The 16531-nt window shown below is 41.6% G+C and overlaps 1 protein-coding gene across 1 annotated transcript in view; it reads right to left on the reverse strand.

Annotated features, from left to right (window-relative positions):
- Window positions 1-15792, reverse strand: part of TAF3 (TAF3 RNA polymerase II, TATA box binding protein (TBP)-associated factor, 140kDa) — a 27745-nt gene extending 11953 nt beyond the window's left edge. Inside the window, exons 1-2 of the mRNA XM_010024728.1 lie at window positions 13960-15792; window positions 8277-8359 (exon numbers count right to left, since the gene is read on the reverse strand). Of these exons, the coding sequence (XP_010023030.1) occupies window positions 8277-8359; window positions 13960-15792 (1916 nt within the window). The remainder of the gene's footprint in view (window positions 1-8276; window positions 8360-13959) is intronic.
- Window positions 15793-16531: the final 739 nt, after the last annotated feature.

The raw sequence follows: 16531 nt of genomic DNA on the forward strand, positions 1-16531 counted from the left end.
TGCTGATGACTCCTAAATCTTCCTCCCATTCTTTCTCACCATTCTGACTTACATCTCGGATGGTTCATTGCCAGTCTGACAAAACAAAACTGAGCTGGTAGCGTGGCGCCTTGGTATCTTTCATCTTCTTTTCTCTCTTATCATCAATAACAAGCTGCTCAGAGCTTCAACGTGAAAACCACCTGGCATTATCCCCTCTGCTGAGCTCTCGACAGCAAAACCAGAAGCTGGTAGAACATGTTTATGTCAATGAGCTCTTTGCAAATATTCTCTTACTTGTTCCCTGAAAACTGCTCTTTATTGTAGTTTGTTTTGGGAAACGTTATGGGATGCATGATCTAGAAGTTGGCCCATAAGCCAGTCCTATATCTAACCTTTGCAATGGGAATTAGTCTAGAATATTAATTTTATCAGCTAACAGAAAATTATGCCACAATGGGCTTAGAAACCTCTAAAACTGTGATTTCCAGCTTGTTACTGAGATATGGTTTTGAAAGAACCAAGCGAGATGGTCAGTCCTGAACTTGGAGGCTCCATACACCTAAAGATCAACTGCTTACAGGACGACTTTACTAAATTCAGGTAGGACCATCTTTTGCTTTGGTGTCTATGGACGGCTATTTCTTTATGTCCCTCTTCTTCACATCCAGCTCCCCATGCAAGATGAATCTTTGGGTCTATAGAGTTTCCTCACTTTTGTTTAAAAACTTCAATAGAAGAGTGACTAAAAAGAAGCACCTCTGTCAAAGACATGAGCAAATCAGTACCTCTCTCTTGCAGTCATATTCTATCGGGACAAAGTCTATTTTTCAAACAAATACCCATCTGCCTTTCTCATCTTTCACACATTTGATAGGCTTCTGTAGTGCCTGAGAAGGGCAGCTGCCCATGTCCATTTACACAAGCCATTCCCTTATGTGTCTAAACCTGCCTGAAGTAGGTTTTTTTATAACTGTGGTTATACATATACAATTTCTTTACTCTTGAGCAATAAGCAGCAAAATCAAAGAATCTCACAGTAAGTTGTTTTGTTTTCTAATGACTCAAGCCTTCTTATGGATTCATTTCTGGAGTCATCACCCAGTGTGGCCAGCAGCAAAATGAAAAGCATTTGCTACAGCCTAACACCTACCATAAACAGGATGAATAATTAGCTGGGGTGGCTTCAGTAATTAAAAAGGAAGAAAAAAGAGAAGGACTACATCTGAAGTTAGGAGTAACACTCAAAGAAGAAAAAAACTCTTCTAAATTACCCCTAGAAATATAAACAAAAATGATCATTTACTTGTTTTGGTAAAAGGGAGACAGTATTCCTCGCTTTTCTTCATGTAAAAGCTGCAATCCTGCAGCAAGGGAGAGGCTGGGGAACCTCCACTGAAGCAAATGAGACTTTTGGGTGGATACAAGACCACACATGGGGATTTTAGTGCAGGATTGAGGCCAATATGTTACACTAAAAGAGAATCATCGGGAAAGGGATCTGAATCATACCTGAGACAGTATCTTCATTAAAACACGTTCAGCATTCAGCATTGGAAGTCAGTCCTCCAGCTCTTCGGATTTAAAAGACCACAGAACAGAAAAATGCAGGTATGTGTATGTACACACAAAGGTTTACGAAAGCTGTAAAGATCACTGAAATTCCTCAAGCACACCTCTGCAGCCGTGGAGAGGAGCAGGATCGTTTTTCATTCCTCTGCCTCCTCACTTAGGTGGTCTATTGATCAGATCAGAAACCATTTCACCATTACATGCTCTTTTACAGCGAAAGTGGGATTGACACCCAGAGAGTTAATTCTGTCAGCTCATGGTTAACACAGCCTTTCTCTGCTAAAGGCTACACTGTAAGGTAACTGGGATACCCATTAGTACTGAAATAAACAGACTTTTGCTGCCTGGATGCTACTGTTCACTTTTGGCATACAGTGGTTTGCCCTTCTACGTTCTTCTCCCTGAAGTATCACTTTTTTCCCCTCCTCTTTAACTCCACAGTAAATTCTCCTCCAGAGCTTTCTGTTGAATAAGCAACGTCTCACAGGGTAACCAACACCACCCACAGCTGTGTCCCACAATAGCCCCATGCTGCTTGCATTACGTCTTTGGGAGGATTTGGTCACGGTGCCTTAACTGCTCCAAACACTGCTCTTATTCATCCGAACGTGCGGAAGGAGGGGCTTCCAGCAGGATTCCTTTACCTGTTTCCCCACCACAAAACAGTGAAGTAAATGGAATGGGTCATGAGCTACTTGGCTGGTAATGCAAACCTATGGCTTGACAAGTCAATAAAAAGCCAATCCTTTCCTCCCCAGCCACATGGAGGGAGCCAAGGCTAGAGGCAAACAATTTGGATGTGCCTGCACAGGGAGGTTAATGAACCCCATTATTCAGCTATTGTGGGCAAACACTGTGAAGACAATAAGTCTGAGTAGCTCTCCACCAAACAGCACCAAAATGTAACAGTTTCACATGGTTTGATTTATCCATACAAGAACAACCCTACTAAAAATCAAAGCTCTCGAATAGCCACTGAAGGTGACACTGTAAAAACAAGATGCATTCTTGGTAGCTACAAAGGGCAGAATCTAGTTTAACTGAAGCTAATACGAAAGCCTGTGTTAGATATCTACCTTTCTTTTTAATAATTCCCAGGGAGTTTAAGCAGTCTTAAAAAAATATGTATTCATGTTACAGCAGCAACTACAAATCCCCAATGAACTTAGGGGAACATCAACATGGTCCTTGCCCAATTTCTTGCTTTCAACTAGATCAATCAGAAGCTTATCAACGGATTTGCTAATACCTTCTTCTTCTCTCCTCCCTTGGTGCCATTACCTGTTTAAAGTCTGATTGTGTATGTGTGTGTGCAGTTTCCCCAAGAAAACTCAATCTCTGGAGAGTTTGCAGCTCGACTCTTACATCAATCAAGCTCGCTGCAGATAGAAGATCCATCATTTAGGCATCTTTTTTTGGAGAACATTACACTATAATAAATCTGGTGGTGCTCTGCATGCTGCAGGTCTGATAATAAAGTTCTGCAGAATTTTATAAAGTATGAATAAAGAACTGTTTTACTGCAATTCTGTTGCCCAACTGTGGCTGCACTTAAAATAACGCATCTTGAGCAAGGAGCAGCGATGATTTAAACCACATAAACTGATGGGAAATAAACTCCTCCAACAGTCCAGCTGTGTTTCAGGTAGAATTATAGCTTCAGTGAGGAGATTTTCTCAAGCTGCACTTCCTTTCAGGGTTCCACTTTTTCAGACATGTATTATTATTTTGACAACTTACAATAATAAATGCTATGAGCATCTTACTATGGTAGAAGCTGTGGCTGCCCCATCCCTGCCAGTGTTCAAGGCCAGGTTGGACACAGGGGCTTGGAGCAATCTGCTCTAGTGGAAGGTGTCCCTGCCCGTGGCAGGGGGTTGGAACTGGATGAGCTTTAAAGTCCCTTCCAACCCTAACCAGTCTGTGATTCTATGATTCTTAGATGGACAATCACTGAAACTCAGTGTCATAAACCAGAAAGCGATTAGACAGGTTCCCCTGTCCAGAGGTATGCTTCTAGGTCACCAATATTACATAGAGAGGTCACATCTACTGGTCACAAAATAATTTAGTCTACATTGCCCCTTGAGATTCCCTACAAAGGATGTCAGTTAGCTCTGCCAGTGGCTTTTGTCATGGGGACATCATGCAGTCGAGTGAGCCTCCAAACGAATGTAAGTTGGACTGATAATATCCTACTAAGCGATAAAAAGATTCAGTGAAGTCAATTAAATATCTGGGTAACAAAGATTTTTCTATCCCTTAATCTTTTCAGGATTTTATTTTACAATCCACAGGTTATTTAATACACATTTTTATAGACACACACAGATCTGAGCATGTGTGCCATTTGTTTTTGGAGAAAGTCACATATCTACTCTCTTCAAAAATATCTAAGACAAGGGGCCTCTTCATTAGAGCAGCAGGTCAGGTTTACAAGTTAAACACTGTTAAAATACCTGTCTGTCCCCTTCTTATGTCTGGTTTCCACGTTCCTCTGCTGATGGCAGAGCTGTGACACCATGAAGTACAAGTCTGGAGCAAAGGCCTGAAATTTTAAGGTAAATATATATCCTGCTTCTAAGTCACAGAAGCACTGAAACAGCAACCACTGAGTGGCACTCTGCTTTGTGGTTGGGTGTAAATCTCAGAAGCCATGTGTTTTTTCTTCAGAACTGTATTTGAATGTCGAATAAATTTATCAGGAGTATCAAAAGTTACAGCACATACTTTAGCTGAAGTTGATGTCAACTGTGGTAGTAGCTGGAATGTCAACACCTCATCAATAAATAGGCTTATATAAAGTTCTGTGCATGAAAAACAGCGAGACAAAAAGAAACCATGATGCAGTTGAGTAACAGCATTAGATTCTGTTCACCATTTGCAGATGACTTAAAATTTAGAAGTCTATACTAGCTGTGGGTTTCTGTTTTGTTTTGTTTTTTAAGAAGATAGCATCTCTAGTTCCTTCCTATACTAACTCAGTTAGCAATCTACCTTGATAACACTGGAATGGAAAAAAAACCCCAGTGAAAAAACCCTTCCGACATATCATTCAAATCATATCTAAAAAGATGGTCATAAATATTTTAGAGCCCAAGCAAACCAATAAGAGCCAGGCCCATTAAGGATAAGATCTTTTACAACAAATTAAATAAAACAATTTATTGAAGCCTGGACTTGAGATAAACTAGATTTACTAGCTGACCTTTTATTCATTTAAAGAACAAAATTAGCTCTAATTGCATTAGAATGGAATCCAGTAAATTTCTTCTAATGTGGCATCCATGCAAGTATTGCTGTAATTGTTTGTAACTAAGATGGAAATGCTTTGATTAGAATCTACTTTCTTCTTGTTCTACTGTGCAGTTAAAGCACTTGCAAAAAACCCTAAAGTTGAACAGTTTTTCCAATATTGGTTTATCCATCCTTCAGCAAGGGTACGTTTTCATGTCCCTTAAGCTTTTATTATTAATAGCTGTCTCTTTTCAGCTGATGCATGTTGTAAGAATGTTTGCACACCAGAGAAGCTCGAATGCAGGTATCACTTTGAATCTAGGAGCAATATGTACTCATTTTCACAGAAACCAGAAAGAAGGAGACTTCTCTGCTGCTGCCATCACTGGTCCAAGCGGAGAAGCCAAGAAGTCAAATGATAGAGAATAAACTGCTACACTGCAAAGGCATTTTCCTCACCACTGCAGGGTTATTTGAGTAACCTCATGTGGCTGTTGTTGTGCTGTGTTTATGGCATGATGGGAATCTCCATTTCAAGCATCATCAATCTGACACTTTCTTTTCAGGTACCTGAAAGACTTTGTGGCCTCACCAAGATCTGTAAGTACTTTTAAAGACAATGTTTTAGATGGAGTTCATAGAATCACAGGATGCTTTGGGTTGGAAGGGACTTTAAAGCTCATCCAGTTCCAACCCCCTGCCACGGACAGGGACACCTTCCACTAGAGCAGGTTGCTCCAAGCCCCTGTGTCCAACCTGGCCTTGAACAGGGCCAGGGATGGGGCAGCCACAGCTTCTCTGGGCACCCTGTGCCAGCGCCTCAGCACCCTCACAGGGAAGAGTTTCTGCCTAATGTCCAATTTAAATCTATCCTCAACTCTTCTTTTTTTGAGTTCTCCCAAACAAACCAACCTCCATTGAACAGGTAATTAAGTACTTTCAAAAGCTTCCAAACAGCTCTCCTCTCGAACAGAGGACATTGAAATAACTCATTACTCCATTTGGGTTTTACTCATTGAATTTTACGAATCCCAAAAAACTTTTCTCATGCCTTTCCATGGTAATTTATGACATCCTCAGACAATCCCATGCTAGCAAACTCCAAAGACATGCTAATTGAAACACAGTATTTCTATACTGTAATTACTAGATATTTGGCACTTCATTACCAACACAGATGAAACCTAAGTTTCACTTTCCCTTACAATAACACTTCACAAAAGCTTTGGTTTCTGCCTGTTAAGGAGCTACTTAAGAGCTTGATGATCCTACTATGGTGTTTTCAACTAATAACTTTAAATAGAGGTCGCCCAGACTTCTGGTATTACTTCAGAGGTCGAAGCCACACAGAGCTCTGTAATGCTTTGCCTTAGAGCCACACCAGTTCTTTTCATAATGGTTACAACACGTGAAAATTAAAATATGCTCCAAGTTCAGGCTGAATTTTAATTGTTGAGGATGAAAGCAAAAGTAGTATTTAAAGCAGGACACCTCCACTGCAAGCTCTGAATGTTAGACACCGGATCGACACACAACGCATTGCAGTTCCCACAGACACGTGGCACAAACTGTATTTACTTGTGTAACATCAAGTTTCTTCCTGGATTTTGCCTTGGAAAACTATGGAAAAATCCCAAAAGCTATTACGAAACTCCAAATTATTAGCTATTAGCCAGAATGTACAACTGAGTGATGCAGTCACGTACTCCAGGACAACTTCAGGGGCCAGTATGGTGGGCAGTGAGGAGATACTTATGGTAGAAAAAGGAAAGCAGTAAGCAAATAGAGATGGAATACTAATGGCTCAAACCTCGCTTGGTTATGCAGCTTAAAGCAATCTGAAGGACGTGGAGAAGATGAAGTCCCCCTTGTGACACCCAAGGTCAGACAGAATCATAAAATCACAGAATCAAACAGGTTGGAAAAGACCTTTAAGATCATCAAGTCCAACTGTTACCCCAGCACTGCCTAGGCCACCACTAACCCATGGCATTAGGGGTCATGTCTACATGGTTTCTGAACACTTCCAGGGATGATGATTCCACCACTTTCCTGGGAAAAGATGGTGGTCAACGTGCCACTGAAGATGCAGGAAGGAAACTGGACCAGAAGCAAGTTTCCCCAAAGGCCATAAACCAAGATGTTGGTATCTCTCAGGCACTACGGGCAGGCAGGGTTGATGATGATGTACCTGTATGATCTGTAGCAGGCAGATGGAGTCTGAAGTCCCTTCTCAAAATGTGTGTGGGTATAGAAAGACTGGAGTGAGATAAGATGGGAAGCAAAGTCAGCTCTTTGGTGCTAAAATATGGCTTCAGAACTTTAATTCAGAAGTTCTACCTTGAAAATATTACTTAATTTCCCCCATATAATCACTTGTACCGTCATTGAAATAGAGGAGCTTAAGAGTATCCGTAGTTCCTCACAGAGGAAAATGAAACTGTGAGCTTTAAAGGGGCAGTCTGTCCAGATGTGCCCATTCAGATCATACCCAGCAGGACAGACAACTGTTCTGAGAAAGCTGGAGCTTTCATACAGCAATCTGAGGCAGAGAAAATTTAAATCATACTCTGATATTGTGAAAGAAGAAAGTAGAAATGGTTGAAGAGCAGGAAACAGCCCTGGTATTTGGGATGGGGGTGTCCCACAGAAACCAAGAAATTACTGAAGTCTTGTGGAGGAGTGGAACAGCACTGAGAAAGAGAATAATCCTCAAAGATGCCATTTAATTTCTAAAGCAGAAAAATTAGCCATTAGGAGATTCAGTTCCTAATGGCCTTGAAAGAGAAACAACTACATTAGTGATATTTAACACGATGAATGGAAAGATTTCTTTGGTGCTCACGTGTACCATCAGCCATTAAAACCAACATGAAAAAAGTGATTAAAAGAAACCCTTCACATACAACACAGGACCAGCCTAAAAAGGCCACTGACGCATGGTTTCCCCAGCCTCTCCAGCTACCTGTTTGTGCTGGATGATCTCAGTACAAAGTAACTATTATTTGTTCAACAGCACCCAGTAATTAGGGAGCTAATGAACCACCATTTGAAATGCGTTAGGTACACTCATAAATACTCATCAACAGTTATAATGAAACAGATGCCTATAAAGGAACTTCAAGTGTTATGTTTTAAAGCATAAAACAACTGTTAGCTGAAGAGTGTTATGAAACTTAGCTGTAGGTTACAATAGGGATAACCATCTATTATGGAAACCTCATTAAATGTCACTGGAGGCATCATATGAGTCTAGATGGAGTCTTGTAATCCATGCCCTAGAAAAGCATGGAGTGAGAAACAGTCGGATGGATGGATGGATGGATGGGTGGATGGATGGATGGATGGGACTTTAAAAGATGTCAGAGCTGTATAAATGTAACTTGCCACTGATTGTTAAGCATTTCCCCCTGAAAAGAGCTGCCACAAGTGACAGAGCATGAACTGCAGTAAACATAAGCCTCAGAGATGGATTTATTTGTACTTACATCTTGTCTTGGCCTGCACCCACTCTTAATGTCAGCCGAGGAATAACCGGTGATGGAGCTGGAACAACTGGTTCCACCTTTATCTGTACAAGGGAACACAATCATCAATCAGAGACTGCAAGCAGACTCCCCAAATATATTAATTACATGAAAGCACTGATGGAGTTCACCAGAGTATATCAGCTTAATGAGACAGACCTCTGAGAGGCTGATCACTGCTCTCTCACGCTTCATGCTGTGACATAGACGATGGTCAGTTTTGTTGGGAGCTCCAAACTGCAGCAAATGACAAAGAGCAATTCTAGGCTAAAAAATCAACTTGAAATTTCACTGCATTTGTACCTGCTCATACACTTTGTCAAGTCTTCCCAATATAGTATTCTTCTAGAGACACAAACGCCTCAGTATGTTTCTAAACAATGATAAGAAATGCTTTGACCTTAGCTCTCAAACTCAGTTGGTACCCACTGGGGTGTTTGCATTTTTTTCTGAGATTGAAATTTAATTATTTCCATTATTTCATCATATAAGTGGACCGTGACCCTCTTGAACCAAAAGTAGACACAGAGAAAGCAAATAAACCCCAAGCACCAACACTGGGTACTTTATGAAAGTGCTTATCCACATAAGTATAACCGAACCACTGCTTTTTAGTGCAATTAAACTGAGGTTTCTAATGGCTATTTTTCAAACAGCTTGGTTGCCAGCCTCAGTTTCTGGTGGAATTTAAACCTCTTGATTATATCCTTAAACTCTCTGAACTACTATCTGCAAAGTTACCAACTCCCCCTGAGCTACTGCTTTGCAAAATCTGTACAGAATCATCTCAGATTTTACAGTTGACACTGTAATGATTCTCCATACATAAGGTGCTCAACTTACATGCCTATGAGAAGTGTATATACATTATATATGTACATATATATAGAGAGAGAAAGAAAGGGAGACTGATCTCATTTTGAGCATGTGTGTCATCATCTTTAATAAAATAACCACTTAGCTGAACGTGGTCCAGGAACTTGAAAGAGACAAAAATAGTCTGCATATACTAAATGGAAACGTGAGCAAAACTCAGCGAGAGAAATCAGGTTTTAAAAGCTTTCATAAAGAAAGGGGGGCAAACAATCCATTCAAGGCACAGAAAGCAGTGCAGGAGGCAGCAGGCCAGGGTGGGAGGACTCCGTTAGGACTTACATTGGGGAATGGCGATGACAAAAGCCCCGTGCCATGCACCTTGCCCAGAGAATTGGAATTGCTCATCTACTCCAGAGAGAGAAGGGCTGCAGCCTGAGTAGTATTTCTGTTGTGACACAGTTAACTATGCTTTTCAATGAAGCTCTCTATTGATATGTATTAGCTTACTCCACAGGCCTCTCTCTACTCTTTTGTTTATATAGCATGATTTTTTTGTTATGTCATTCCCCTGGAGTGCTGCAAAAGCTTTTTAACTCTGAAGCTCATAATGCCTGCAACAATCTCACTGCCACTTCCCATAGGTACATCTCTTAACTGCTTTTCCAATATCTTAACCTGTAGCGATGTCCAAGCGATAAAGACATGGAATTGAATCCTGGGTACAGGAGCTTCAGGAACATGGCTTTGCACAGATTATCTTACCTCTTTTCCTGCAGGTTTCTCCTCCTTCTGCAGTGCCTATTTTGAATACAAAGGTTTCTAGGACAGGCACTGCTGCTTAGCTTGCAGCACCCAGCACAGAAAGACAGCTATGTCACCCGTCCTTTGTAGAAAGACCCTTTGTATTATTATTTGTGTACTACAAAGACAGAATCCCAGACTGGTTTGTGTTGGAAGGGACTTTAAAGCTCATCCAGTTCCAACCCCCTGCCATGGGCAGGGACACCTTCCACTAGAGCAGGTTGCTCCAAGCCCCTGTGTCCAACCTGGCCTTGAGCACTGTCAAGGATGGGACAAACTGTTCCAAACAACAGTGGTGTGGGTTCATGTGGCAGAAGAAAAGCAAATAAAACACTTTAAGCTCAGGTACCCACATCACTGTCTGCTGTGAGAGGAAAACTGCTCCATGACAATCCTAAATCTTATCCTTTGATACAACAGGAGAGGAAGCAATTTTCTACATGGGTTTGTGTGTGGGGTTTGCATGACTGGAGCAGAGAGAAAATTAAGGAGCATTCACAGTTATATCCTATATAGCCTGGTCTTCCTCGATATCAGTGGTAGGAGTTTGATTCATGATGAGGGGCAGTTTCTTTTGAGGCAGCTCCAAAAAGCCTTGCCCTGATGCAAGGACAGCTCCATTTCTCATGAAGCAGCTCCTCAACCACTTTAGTGTACAGCTCAGTGTATTAAGGTTAAGGCTGAAACTGGGTCAGCAGCTGCTTCCTGAGCTGCTCAGTCACTCCTACAACACACCCAGTAATCTCCGTAGTAGAAGTGGTGTGTAACTGCTTCAAGTGTTTGCTTTGAATCTGGCAGTGCGTGCAAGGCAGCACCCCAGCTCACTGCCTCCTTTTCTGGCTCCAAGGGCAGCACCCTATATTGCTACTGTGGAGCAGAGAGCTGCAGGTAAGCCCTGCACAAAAGCTGCTCTTCCTCAGTGCCACCACTGCATAGTTCCAGCATGCAGCCTTCAGATCTGCTTCCTGCTGTTTATGCAGGGTACCCGTTGCCGTTCTGTGTCTTCCAGGGGCAAAATTACAGTGAAAACGGGATAAAAAGCTTCAACATACAAGGGCACGTAGTGATAGGACAAGGGGGAATGGCTTTAAAATGACAGAGGGGAGATTTAGATGAGATATAAAGAAGCAGCTCTTCCCCGTGAGGGTGCCCAGAGAAGCTGTGGCTGCCCCATCCCTGGCAGTGTTCAAGGCCAGGTTGGACACAGGGGCTTGGAGCAACCTGCTCTGGTGGAAGGTGTCCCTGCCTGTGGCAGGGGTTGGAGCTGGATGAGCTTTAAGGTCCCTTCCAACCCAAACTAGTCTGTGATTCTATGAACTTCCCAACAGGATGGGAATCACACTTAGATAATAACTATGACACCACTCAAAAACGGAAACATTGAGTCACTCTTTAAGTATAATGATATTAGAAATAGAAATCTGATGTTTTCTGCTGGCCATCAAGAGCTGAAACTGCAGTGAGCCCACGAACCCATCCTTCAGGTTGCACTTACACCTCTGATGCAGATGCACCATGAAAGTTAAGTGTCTGAGCAGTAACTCAATCATTTGCACAACTGCTGCCTCAATAAGTCATTGTGTGATCTAAAACCTAAATTAAGGAAACATGTACTTTTAGGGGTTAAAACGAAAGAGCAGCATTCTGGAGTAATACTGGGAATTGGGGCCAGCAGAAGAGCATTTACAGTGGATTACTAAGCTTCCCAAATCACCAAAGAGGTAAAGTCCAGCAATATAAGACTCCTTTGTAGCTAACTAAAAATACATTGTCAGTGGATTTGTCCAGTTTTATGTATAAGCATTACTTCTTTCACCTGAACTAATACTAGTAGTCATATAAGCCCCTTATTGCCATGTGCTGCATTTTTTTTGCTAATCTTCAAGGATTTAGCTTCTTTGCCACATACCTCAGGGCACCAACTGATAAAGCTCTAACTCTCCATTTTTCCAGGACACCAGCAGTGCGGCCTTGCAAAAAATGAGAATCACTCAAGAGATTTAAAGGGGAAAATTTATTTTTAAAATCCTGACTTGCACCAAAGAGGTGGATTTAAAAAAGAAAAAAAAAAAAATTAAAAAAAAAAGCTTATCTATCCAGAATCAGTTTAAATTTTAATTCTATCTGGGGACTCTTTCATGCATTTTAGCTTTCAAGTTTATCTTTCGACAGGGACTTCATGCTGAGGTAATGGGCAGCTTTGTCAGTTTAATTTGTCCAAGGTTTTATTACTGTTGAACTCATATATGTAGAATCATAGAACGGTTTGGGTTGGAAAGGATCTTAAGATCATCCAGTTCCAACCAATAAAAAATATTTAAACTTCTTCCTTTCCCACCCCCCTGCCATGGGCAGGGACACCTCGCACTAAACCATATATATGTTTCCTAATATTTCTATTCCTATATACATATATATTTCCTAATGTTTCTGCCTATACTAAAGCTTTACCAGTTTGTATTTCTTTGTGTATCTGTTCTACTGCTCCAAAGCAAACCAGAAATAGAGATTTGCAGAAGGAATGCAAAATCAAATGTATGGAAACCAGGCAATTCTATTTTATACATACATGCATTTAACTTAAAAAGAAATCTCCAGTGTGAGGCATCCCTGCCCATGGCAGGAGGTTGGAACTAGATGATCATAAGGTCCTTTCCAACCCAAAGCAGTCTGGAATTCTATGATTCTCTGCAGAAATTCTCAGTGGAATACTGACAAAACACCTCAGGCATGAGGAGCAAACAGACAAAATGGGGAATCCATGGAAGTGCTGTTGCATCTAAACCCAGACATTAAATTTACATGGACAACAGGGCAACCACCGACTCATCCACAGCAGACAAACGTTAGTTCTCCAGAGCACCCAGATTCTGCATGGAAAACCACCTGTGAGCTTAAAAAACATGTCAAATTTGGATAGCAAGAGTTTGTTTGAGTTTCAGTAAGCAGGTCGCATAACAGAGTATAGTGGCAAAGAAGGAAGGTGAGGAATGTCCCACATCTAAGCTTGTATGAATTGAGTATTACACTCAGAGCGGGATGTAAAGAGCTTCTTGGTGAAACCACAAGTTACGCAGTGCTTCCTAATGCTAAGGATAGAGATTTAGGAAATCCTGTATCCAAGGTTATCACATAGGAAGACAATCTTTTTCTTTTTTTCTTCTTTTTTATTAACAATTTAATGCGTATTAAAAGGTGAAGTGACAAAAAAACTAGAGCAAACCCTGAATTAGAGGAGCCGATTCTAATGGGATTTCAAATCTGATAACATGCAAATATGCTGGTTTCATTTCGGAAATATTAACTATATTCTCAAGATTAGGTGATATTGGAAAGAAGAAATTATCTTTGGCTGATGCAAATCAGTAGGAGTTACAGGAGTGGAAGGAGCTCAACCCACTTGACAATCAGCTCTCCCCTTCTCTCTTTCAAGCATCAGCCTCAAAACAAAAGGTGACATTTAGACCATAATTTGAGAACAATTTTCTTATTTCAAACAAATTGGAGCAACAAGAGGGAGTCTTGCTAAGAGAAGATTCGGCAGCTCTTCTGAGCATCTGAGACTACTGTGGAATATGTTTATTTGAAGGTAGCCTGCTCCTCACTTCTGTCCACCTGGTAATCTACTGGCTTCTAGAGCTTTGAAACAGTAAAGTCTATATGGCAGGTATAAGATGCTGGCCTTACCAGTGGAGAGCTACAGAACCAAATCTGTGCATTGCAACACTACACATATTTGTGTGTGCTGCTGCTGCTGCTGTCTGAGCCCCAGCTTTTCAAAGTGAAAAGTGAGTTGAGGAAAACCAGACGGACAATCTCACATTTCCAATTCACAGGATTGAACTTCCACTGTTTTGTCTTCCAAAGAGGTGGGACAAGCCCTGAAACTCTTGATGGGCGTCTTCCTTGGAGCTGTTGTGTTTAAAACTTACAAACCTGCAACCACAGATCTCCTCAGCAGCAAATATAGGAATCCATGTGTGTTTTCCAAGCAAGTATGCCACCTCAACCCGTCTAAACAGCTTACCTTTTCATGTTTGTGTTTCTCTTTTTCTTTCTCTTTCTTCTCTCTTTCTTTCCTCTCCTTTTCCTTCTCCTTCTTTTCCTTTTCTTTGTCCTTCTCCCTTTCTTTCTTTTTCTTCTTCTCTTTTTTGTCTTTCTTCTTCTCTTTTGGTTTCTCTTTGTCCTCAAACAGTTTTTCAGGAAGCATTGGAGACAAGGAAGGTAACATGCTGGGAAGCCTCATGGCAGTTGGTGTGCTGAACAAGGGCAAAGACATTTCTTTGGGAGGTAACACAAGAGGTGCTGATGGAGCCTTTATCTTATCTTCCTTACTCTTATCTTTAAGTTTCTCTTTGTCTTTCTTATCCTTGTCTTTTTTGCCTTTCTCTTTCTCTTTCTTTTTATCTTTATGTTTTTCTCGGTCTTTTTTGGTATTACCATCTTTCAACTTTACTTTTGTGTCAGCATCCTCAAAGTCCTTTAGTTTGAATTTATAGGGATCGAGATCATCATCTTTGAGTAGTTCCTTCCACTGAAACTTTGCTTCCTTGTTTCCTTCCTTGTCTTTCTCCTTCTCCTTGTTCTTTTCCTTCTCCTTATTCTTCTCCTTGTTTTTCTCTTTATCTTTTTCCTTTTGTTTTTCTTTCTTCCTCATTTTTGTCTTCAGCTCTTTTTTCAATTTCTTCTTCACTTCTACTGATGCAGCCAGCTTGGCTTTCTCCTCATAGACTTTGAGAAGAGGTTCTGGAGTTGGCGGCGAAGCAGAAGGAGAGGAGAAGTAAGTGAAGTTGGTAGGTGGATTAGAAGGTGTCCCCATGTTTGCCTTTCGAATGACTTCATCAATTGAGTCATCCATTGTCCATGAAATGTCTGAACTTGAAGTTCCACCTGAGGGAGGTATTGGAGTCGCTCCTGCCTTATTTGTGTTATTGGCAGAAACAGAAGGTTTAGGAGTTGTAGTCTCTGATATAGAAAGTCTTTTCGGACTGGTAAAAATTTCCCCTTCTGATTCGGAACCAGAGGAAAACTCAAAGGGATCCGGTTCTCGTTCCGCACATGCACGAGCAATCACAGCATCGATTGAATCATCGATGGTTTTGTCCATCACTGGTACTTTCTTAGTCTGGTTTTCAATATTTGGCTTGGTGGCAGGCTCAGGTGGCATCTGTCCTTGTTTTACTTGAATGTTTTCCTTTCCTATCTTCTCACTTAATGCAGCCAGAGGGGTTCTACTTGGTGTTTCAGGCTTGACCGGTGGTTGAGGAACATGAGCGGGAACCTTTGGGCTTTTAGGGCTTTTTGGGCTCTTGGCGCGACCCGGTGACTTTTTCTCTTTGGATCCAGTTTTTGGTGAACGTATGGGACTTCCAGTTACCACTGGGGAAGGTGTAGTTTTAGGTGATTTCGTCTTCTGTCCTGGAGAACTTGTTTTGGACTTTGTTTTGGGTACAAAGGGCTTTGCCTCTAAAGTTTTGGGGGTTGGCACTTGCGATTTTGCAATGGGAGCCAACATAGGTGGTTCTGGTGAAGGAGGGGCTAAGTCTGTACTGTCCTGAACATGAACTGGAGAAAGCATTGGTGGTACTTTCTGAGTGTTTATTGAGCTAAGAGGCTCACGTGGTTCCAAAGCTCCGTCCAAGGTGTCCCCTTTGGAAACAGACAGTTTTGGCCGTTTCACGGGTGGAAATTCCTCAGCATCAGGACTGTCTAATGGTCTTTTGCTCAAGTAGTTCTCATCATTAATTGCTTCGTCCTCTTCCATGTCTCCCTCTTCTTCCAGTGGCACCTGCATGGCCTCTGCAGATGTACCTCCATCGGTGGGCACCTGTTCCTCTTCCTCTTCTGTAGCAAAGAACATATTACAAAGGCATTAGGATAATTAAAATGTGTTTTACAGAAACAAACAAGCATCACAGCAGATGTTCACATGCACCTCAGCCTGTAAGAGGTAACTGGCCAACCAACAGCTTCTTGCTGGTCCACTTGGAAGGAAAGCGTGGCATCTCCTGCCTCGCACCAGCCACCATCACAAGTGGCAGGTGCCCTCATCGCAGTGTAATGTCAAACCCACGAGCAAAGGATATGAGGGAAGAGCTCACCAATGGTGATAGACTTTGTGAAGCAGGTTCAATGTGTCAGTTCTACCTAAAAACATCCCACTTATTTCTTCCTGCAGTTATTGGGATTACAATAACATGAACTTGATTCGTTTTAAACAGAGAGAATTTGAAGCATTTCTGCTGGAACAAAGCGAACTGCAAAGCATACCTGAAAGCAAAAGTCACTGGAATTAGCTGTCTTGCCTCTATGTCACACAGTTTTGATTGCAAATTAACTACTAGGAAAATGTCTTTCTAAACCTGGTCTGTTTTCCTTGAAGCAGCACAGTCTGAAGGTTAAAGCAGAGGATTAAGCCCCATTCAACTTGCCAGCTTCTGTCTCTGATACCATCTTAAGAGCTTGCTGCACATGGACATTAGCTGTTACTAATGGGAACACCCCAGCATTGCGTGTGTGTGTTGGTTTGGATCAGGAGCATGCCTCTGAAACACATTCCCCCCTTACTGGTGTTTGCATCAGGAGCAATCCTGGAGTGT

The sequence above is a fragment of the Nestor notabilis genome, unplaced genomic scaffold, assembly GCF_000696875.1.
Source record: "Nestor notabilis isolate BGI_N333 unplaced genomic scaffold, ASM69687v1 scaffold1922, whole genome shotgun sequence".
In the NCBI taxonomy this organism is placed as follows: Eukaryota; Metazoa; Chordata; class Aves; order Psittaciformes; family Psittacidae; genus Nestor; species Nestor notabilis.